This window comes from Larimichthys crocea, chromosome XII (assembly GCF_000972845.2).
Source record: "Larimichthys crocea isolate SSNF chromosome XII, L_crocea_2.0, whole genome shotgun sequence".
Classification (NCBI taxonomy): Eukaryota; Metazoa; Chordata; class Actinopteri; family Sciaenidae; genus Larimichthys; species Larimichthys crocea.
The window spans coordinates 26,719,272-26,727,897 of record NC_040022.1 but is presented as its reverse complement, the minus strand read 5'-3'; the positions used below and the strand labels follow the sequence as shown (position 1 = coordinate 26,727,897).

Below are 8,626 nucleotides of genomic sequence, written 5' to 3'. Positions count from 1 at the left end.
TTTTTTTTCTTTTGATAACCTTTCTTCTTTCCCTCTACTCTACTTGTTACCTCGCAAGCTGTGTTACCGGGGGGTCCTGTTGTTCGGGTGTTACTTGTGGGGAAAGTTGTGTCTTTTTTGTACGTCACTGGATACATGACGGGGGTGAAGCCATGACAAAACAGGTGGGGAGGAATAAAAAGGCGGTAGGAATAGGGGCGTTTGGGGGGTGCTTGAGGGGGGGGCCCCACGGCGGAGGGTAAGTGAGTGGATGGAGTAGGTAGTAATGTGATTATGTAGTAATTATTTATTAATTAAGTTTTATTAATTAAAATTTAATAAATTTAATTATTAACCTTTTTGCAATCAGGGGGGGACTCCGTGTTGGCTTGCAGATGCAGGGGCAAGAACAACGGCCGAAAGGGAATAAGCTTGGACCAAACTAAAATTAAAAAAACAGTTTTTTTATATTAAATAAAAAAATTTATAAGCGGCCGTATTTTATTTCTATAGAAAACCGAGTGTAGAGAATGTTTCCAAGTGCACAGTTTCCAGTTTCCAATACAGACATGAAATAAATGATGGTCCAGGATTGTTTTCCGCTGCCAATGGGGCCATCATCAAAGCAACGTTGTGTAACTTTCATAACTAACTTAAAATAGTTCATGTCACACTGACCTGTAATCAGGTGACGTAACTTTGTTGCTCCGGGTACGATCACCCACGAGAAAGTACGTAACGGCTTTACGGCACTCAAAATAAGTCACACAGCACCAATATACTAGTTAACTGATTCTGGGGTGTTGGAGGAAAGTTGGGGTGAATGGAATTTTTCTTTGGTAAAACTGGGTCATTTTTATGGGGAAGGAAAGGGAAGAGGAGAAAAAAAGTGGGGGAAGAGAAGGGAGAGGGGAGGGCTCGGAAAAGGAGAGGAGAAAAATGTTTTTTTCTGGTTTGTTTCCCCTTCTGGATGTTACTCTGTTTTTTAAACTGATTGGAACCGTTGAAGGTTTGAAAGTCAATTTGCTGCCATGCTTGTACTTTGCTGTTTTTTTAGCTCAGTTTTTTTGTTAGGCTTTTGTTTGCTAATAATGCTTAAGGCTCAGTTTATTCCAACGCTGTTAGCGAAATTATTAGGCGTAGCGTAAATCAGCTCGGTTCTGTTAGCCATGTTATCTAACTAAGTTTGGTTGAAAGCTGGCTTTGCGTTCGTTTAATTGTTTGCCTCAATTTTTCTTAGCTGTCGTTAGCAAAATATTACATTTATACCCTTTATCGTTTGAGGGCTTAACACTTGGCTTAATGTAAGTTGCTCGCTAGCTACAGTTTTCTCTAGCTTTCGCTGATCAGCTTAATCATTTAGACCTACTTCTTTAGAGCTATAGTTTTACACACCCTACCTCGTGTGTCGATGATGCCTGTTTAGCGTTCCCTTATCGTTTATATCTCTTAGCGTGTCACCCTGTGTCTCAGGCACATGCGCTCCTCATTTGTTGATCCGTTTTTTTTAATTGTTTTTTAAGGCTCGGTTTTTTAGCTGCTGTAGGTGAACTATTAAGTTATGTTGAGGCTAAACAGTTTAGTTAGCTAATGTCCATCATTTGCTTGTTAGCTTATGTTACCCTTAAGTTTTCGCTCTAGGACTGATGCTAAAACAAAAAACGTTAATATTAGGGGCCTTATTGAGAGCGAAGTTAAAAAGTTTAAAGTTAAGATGCTTGGTTTGGTTGGGTTACAATTGGGAAATGCCTGCTTTCACACACACACACACACACACACACACACACACACACACACACACTTTGTGGGAGTGTAACATTTCTCTAACATGTGGCACCTCGCTACACACACACACACACACAGTGAGTTTTTCTACTTTGATTGCATTATTTAAACATAATTTATCACCTTGTACAGAAAAAAAAAACAGAAATTCAATTATTAAAACCTTGAATTCGTGATTCAAGGTTCAAGGAATCTAATATTTGTTGTGCAAAGCAGCAGATGTAATATAAATAACACATATACAAACAAAGGTAACAGCAACCGGTTAAAGACAAAATAAATAAACACAACATAGTCTCACATTGTGTGTTTTTGTATATACTTGTACCTGTAATATTACTACACACACACACACACACTTTGTGGAAGTGTAACATTTCTTTAACATGTGGCACTTCGCTACACACACAGTGTGTTTCTACTCTGATTGCATTAATTAAACATAATTTATCACCATGTACAGAAAAAAAGCAAGTATTTTAGTTTTAATATGAAGAAATCCAGTATTAAAAACCTTGAATTTGTGATTCAAGGTTCAAGGAATCTAATATCTAATATAAATAACACATATACAAACAAAGGTAACAGCAACCGGTGAAAGACAAAATAAATAAACACAACATAGTCTCACATTGTGTGTTTTTGTATCTACTTGTACCTGTAATATTACTACACACACACACTCACTAACACACACACTTTGTGGGGGTGTAACATTTCTCTAACATGTGGCACCTCGCTACACACACACAGTGTACTTTGATTGCATTGATTAAACATAATTTATCACCTTGTACAGAAGATCTTCTTCACTTATTTTAGTTTTAATATGAAGAAATTCAATATTAAAAAATCCTTGCACCTTGATTTTGTGATTCAAGGTTCAAGGAATCTAATATTTGTTGTGCAAAGCAGCAGATGTAATATAAATAACACATCTACAAACAGAGGTAACAGAAACCGGTGAAAGACAAAATAAATAAACACAACATGAAGGTTTCACGTCTCACAATGTGTGTTTTTGTATCTACTTGTACCTGTAAGATTAGGATGCTTAAATTTAAGCAGCTAAATGGAATTCAGCCACAAAGTCCTTGCACTTTGTGCAACATTGTGTAGATTTTTTTTTTTGTGATTTAGCGCCCCCTCAGTTTCATCCCACTGTGATAAACATGTTCAGCTGTACACGTGTATTTGTTATGATTATATTATAAAACTGAGCAAGTCGACGACTCTTCTAACAGCCAAACATCAACGAGGTCAGCAGACATAGCAGCCAGCTTATGTTACTGACTAGTAATCCTTTTCTCTTCTCAGCTTCTTCCAGTTCTACCTCCCACTTAACCAGCTCCTGTTCTGGCACAACACCAGCTCCACTCCCTGTCTGCATTCACTCGCTCCCCCCAGGGCCTCAAAACCTCCTCCTCTTCTTTTTCTTCTTCTTCCCGGTGGTTCAAACACTAACACTCCCCCTGGTGCCCTGAGCTCACAGCCCGACTAACAAACTGAGCTAACATGAGCTAACAGCAGCTAAGAAACTGAGCTTACATGAGCTAACAGCAGCTTACATTAGCTAACTTTAGCTCACATAGGCTAATATTAGCTAGCAGCAGTTAAGAAACTGAGCTAACATGAGCTAACAGCAGCTAAGAAACTGAGCTTACATGATCTAACAGCAGCTCACATTAGCTAACAGCAACTGACATTAGCTAACTTTAGCTCACAAATGCTAATATTAGCTAGCAGCAGTTAAGAAACTGAGCTAACATTAACATCAACAGCTAACAAACTTAGATAACATGAGCTAACAGCAGCTCACATTAGCTAACAGCATCTAACATTACTTAACTTCAGATCACATAGGCTAATATTAACTAGCAGCAGCTAAGAAACTGAGGTAACATGAACTAACAGCAACTGATATTAGCTAACTTTAGCTCACATAAGCTAATAGTCACCAACAGCAGCTAAGAAACTGAGCTAACATTAACGTCAACAGCTAACAAACTTAGATAACATGAGCTAACAGCAGCTCACATTAGTTAACTATAGCTCATATAGGCTAATATTAACTAGCAGCAGCTAAGAAACTGAGCTAACAGCAACTTACATTAGCCAAGTTTAGCTCACATATGCTAATATTTGCCAACGACAGCTAAGAAACTGAAGAAAAATTAACGACAGCAGCTAACAAACTTAGATAACATGAGCTAACAGCAGCTGATATATTATTAACGTACGTTAATATTCGCTAACAGCAGTTCAGAAACTGAGCTAGCATTAGCAACAAAAGCTAACAAACTGAGCTAACAGCAGCTACAGCTGGCAGCAGTTTACTTCACGGTCCATCAGTAAAACTCTGTAAATCAGAGTTGAGGCGGCAGGAAAACCAGAAAACATTTCCTCCATAAAATATGATCCAGTTTCACCAGAATCAGTGAAATAGTTGGTGGTGTGTGTCTTAGTGCCGTAAAGCGTTACGTACTTCTCGTGGGTGATCGTACCCGGAGCACAAAGTTACGAACAATGAATGACAGAGAAACCATTCACCTGATTACAGGTCAGTGTGACATCAACATGATTTAAAGTTAGTTATGAAAAGTTACACAACGTTGCTTTGATGATGGCCCCATTGGCAGCGGAAAACAATCCTGGACCATCATTTATTTCATGTCTGTACTTGGAAACTGGAAACTGGCATCTCTACACTCGGTTTTCTACTAGAAATAAAATACGGCCGCTTTAATTTGTCAGCTTCGGCTCGTGTCTGCTGCCATCTGCAACACGGAGTCTGATTTCAAAAGTTAATACCCTCGACGTGGAACAAAAATAAGACCACAGACATATTACGACTTTATTTACAACATGTTTTGTCATGCTAAAACAGTATGTACAGTACGTACAAAAGAACAAACTCCACAGTAACACGAACAAAAGGACAAACGGTAGCTTGAGGGTACAGTAGAGTAGAGGGAATAGAAAAGTTATCTAGAAATTGAAAGTGCTCTGGTTTTCACTGATCTGGAACGCGTAGCCGTCGCTGGTCACTTCTGGGGCCACACCCTGCACCTCCACCTCCTTTAAAAGAACAAAAATAAGGAGTAAGGATAAGAAGTCGATTTAAAGATCAGTTCAGCATCTCAAAAACAAACACGTACCTCTTCGGAGAAGTATTTCTCTATCAGGTTGAGGGCCGCCTTGTAGACCATCTCGTTCTCGTGAGACTGCAGAGCCTCGATCTTGTCCAGTCCGCCGCACTCTTCAACCATGAGACTCAGCTTGTCCGACTCGCCGATCTTATCCCCGGCCTTGATGGGAAGACATCAGCATTTAAAAAACAGCAGCCACCTCCGATAGATGAACAACTTCGCTTGTTTTTAAAACCGTAACTCACCAAAAAGATGTTTGTGATGGCGTCCAAGATGACGAGGACGGTCTTGCTGTCCTTGGAGGAGAGGAGGCCCAGGAGAGGCTCGATCACGTTGGCTTGAACGAGGTAGACCACCTGCTGGATTGTGCCCCCGCTGGTGAAGTTTGTGACGGCCCAGACAGCCTCTTTCTGAGTTTTGTAGTCACCCTGCGGAGACGAGAGCAGAAAAGTTAGAGAAATTTCAGACAGCAGTGCGGCAGCCAGCGAAGCAAAGCACCAATAAACAAAAACCCAACGTACCCGCAGGAGCATGTCAACCATGTACGGAACGAGGCCTGCGTTGATGACCTCCTGGATTTGGCCGTCCTTCCCTGCTGTGATGTTGGACAGAGTCCAGGCCGCCTCCTTCTGGATGTTGGCCTTTTTGTGGCGCAGCAGCTTGTGGAACATGTTCAGGGCTCCGGCGTCCAGCACCGCCTGAGTCTGCTCGTCTGTGCCGGTCACGATGTTGCCGATGGCACGCAGGGCGGGGGTCTGGAGAGAGGTCGACAGGGATCGTTTTATAACCAGTGAGACACTAAAGAGTTGTGCTTAAGAGGCTGCAACGAGCGAGGCTTTATACGTACGACTACGGGCAGCTCGTCGAAGCCGAGCAGCTTCACCAGGCGTGTGATCAGGCCAGCTTGGACCACCACCTCGATGCGATCGTTAGAGCCGTCCGTCAGGTATGAAACGGCCCAACAGGCGTCAGCCAGCACCTCCCGGTCATCGCAGTGGAGCAGGCGGATGAGGGCGGGTATGATCTGCTGGATCGCAGCCATGGGAGGGGACGGGTTCTTGTTGCGGCAGAGGTTCGACAGCGTCCATGTGACGTTCCTCAGGTAGCCGGCCTGTAGAAGAAATCAAGCACAAGAGAGGAGCAGGCATTAGTTTGACATGGAGCAGCACTGGGTTGAGTTGGGGCGCCCCCTTGTGGACAATAAGAAGAATATACTTACATTAAATACAGAGAGGTCAGGCACCGCCAGCAGACTGAGCAGAGGGGCCACGGCTCCGTGCTTGATGACCCGGTCTCTAAGAGCCGATCCATCGCCGGCAATGTTTCCAAGAGCCCAGACGGCTTGCTCGCTGATGTGCTGGTGCGGGGATGTGACCAGGGCGATGAAGGCGGGAATGGCCCCGCCCTCGACCACAGCGGCCGTCTGGTCAGTGGTCCCGGAGGCGATGTTGGTCAGAGCCCAGGAGGCCTCGAACTGGATTGGAGGACAGTCGATCAGCCCCAGGAAGGCGACGAACTTCGGGATCAGACCGACGCTGATCATCTGATCAATGGGAGGACACTTGTCACGGGAAAGCAGCTTCCTGCGAGCAGAAGGGGGTAAAAGTGAGTCATCGCGGCGGTGACTCGTCTGTTACGATGCACATTGTTCTTTTGAGGAGTTGTTCTCACCGTGCAGCCTGCGTGGCCTGGAGCTGGGACTCTGCGTTACCGCTGTTCACTCCTGCAAGGATCTCCTCGACAGTCCACTGTCGGGCAGCCTGCCAATCGTCACAACATGAAGTCAGTAAATTTAGTCTCTCACATTCTATTTATACTTCAAACATTTTGCTTTAATTTTTTTTATATTTTCTATTTGTATCTTTGCAAAAATCATCTTCATAGGTCTAACTTCAGTGTTGCTACTGGATGCCTCGGCATCAATGATGCGTTTATCTAACCATCTTTAATTGAGCAGTTTAGATATAGAGGGCAGCATCGCCATTATTATTATTTTTGGGGAATGGAAACTGATTTCCACATTTTTTTTGGACACTTATGTCAAAGATCCTCCCTGCATCACAAAACCTCTTCTAGTGGCCTCCATCAAGTGTTATGTCCTGGTATAGGGAGGATTTTTTAAAAATATTTTACTTTTTTTTTTTTATAAAAGACTACCATGCAGCACACCCCTGGATATAAATAACATTTAGTTGTTTAATTGCGTTAGGTAGGGGGGACGCATGCTGAGATTTTGGACACTGTAGACCAAAACTTCTCCACCAAGTCCGGAAAAAGGAGATTTAAAAATCTCTAACCCCCCAAAAAATGTTGGGGGGGTTAGGGATGAGGTATACCTGAACACCAAAAAAGAAAAAGGCCACTCATGGGCAGTTTTCTGGACCAACACCTGCACCACCTGATCATGTCGTAGTCTCCTGTTCATGTCTTTTCTATTTTATTTCATTTATACGTTGCAGTTATTATTTATACTATGGTCACTTACTTTTTGTAATATTTATATTATGGTCACTACTCTTGGAATAATATTTGTATCATGGTCACTTTACATTACAATACTCTTTTTATATATCATGCCACTTTTATCCTCAGTACTTGTCAGTTTTGAAAGTTGATTGTTTTTCATGTTTATTGTAGGTTATAGATATTTCTGTCTGTTTATTGTGTGTTTTTGCCTTTTCTACTTTTTTCTAATTCTGTAATGCATGCTACACTTTCCTCTGCAGCTGTAACAAGTACATTTCCCTGTGGTGGGATGAATAAAGTAAATCTAATCTAATCAAAAATTGCTGTTGATGACTGGAAACAAGCTACAACTACTATTATTTTGCAGTTTAGTGCTGTCCAGCTGTCCAGGGCGGGGTCTTTTGTTACAATGCTTCATACTCCCTTTTAAAAGTATTTTTTTAATGTAAATAATGATGCATTTTGTATTTACCTGACAGTTCTGGGTCCTCTCCTGCAGAGGAGAAGTGGCCTCATCAGGACACGCTGACACATTTCTCCTCTTGAAGATCTGATCATCTTTCTTCGCCTTCCTGAGCTCCACGTTCACCTCCACCCTCCTGCGTCGAAGCTCCTGCATTTAAAATTAAAACAAAGAGTTAAATTAAAATATAAGTCGTGCATCTCTGCAGTTGAACCGTTAAACGATGCTCGGCATGTCAAAGTCAAACTCACGTTGGCGTCTTTGCCTTTGTTCTTGAACTTGTTCAGACGGACTCCGTTCTCGGACATGTTGTCAGGGGAGTTTAGCAGCAGTTTAAAAGTTGAGTTTTTTTGGTGTTTTAATCCTGTAAACAAAGTTTAAAATTAAAAGTTTGAACAGCCTCGTGACAGAAAAGCAACTGTCAAACAGCCACACCGCCGGTTTGACGTTTAAATCTGCACGTTGCTACCTGACTAACGTCTTAAAGTATTAAAAAAACACATAAAAATATATTTCTATAAGAAAATTACATTATTATTTAATAAAGCTACACATACAGTTGAACATGCGCTTACCGTGTCGTGCCGTAAAGCTTGTGCTGGTCAATGGGAGCCGCACAGACCTTTAAATTCCTGCCACAAAGCCTCCTGATTGGTCCGTTCGAGCGAGCGCGTCCAGCCGCCTCCGCTGATTGGCCGGTTTGAAAGAAAATCACACAGCTCGCGGGAAGTGGCGTCACAAAAAAAAAAAGATGTAACATCGCTGACTCTGGGTCAGTTTTCGT

General features: G+C 42.2%; 1 protein-coding gene across 1 annotated transcript; it reads right to left on the bottom strand.

Moving 5' to 3' along the window:
• Window positions 1-4,604: 4,604 nt before the first annotated feature.
• Window positions 4,605-8,533, bottom strand: kpna2 (karyopherin alpha 2 (RAG cohort 1, importin alpha 1)). Its single transcript, XM_010743957.3, has 10 exons — window positions 8,418-8,533; window positions 8,094-8,206; window positions 7,852-7,992; window positions 6,585-6,673; window positions 6,133-6,496; window positions 5,761-6,024; window positions 5,435-5,668; window positions 5,159-5,341; window positions 4,923-5,072; window positions 4,605-4,842 (listed from the first exon to the last, which is right to left on the bottom strand). The coding sequence occupies exons 2-10, from the start codon at window positions 8,148-8,150 to the stop codon at window positions 4,753-4,755; spliced, it is 1,572 nt and encodes a 523-aa protein (XP_010742259.1). The 5' UTR covers window positions 8,151-8,206; window positions 8,418-8,533; the 3' UTR covers window positions 4,605-4,752.
• Window positions 8,534-8,626: the final 93 nt, after the last annotated feature.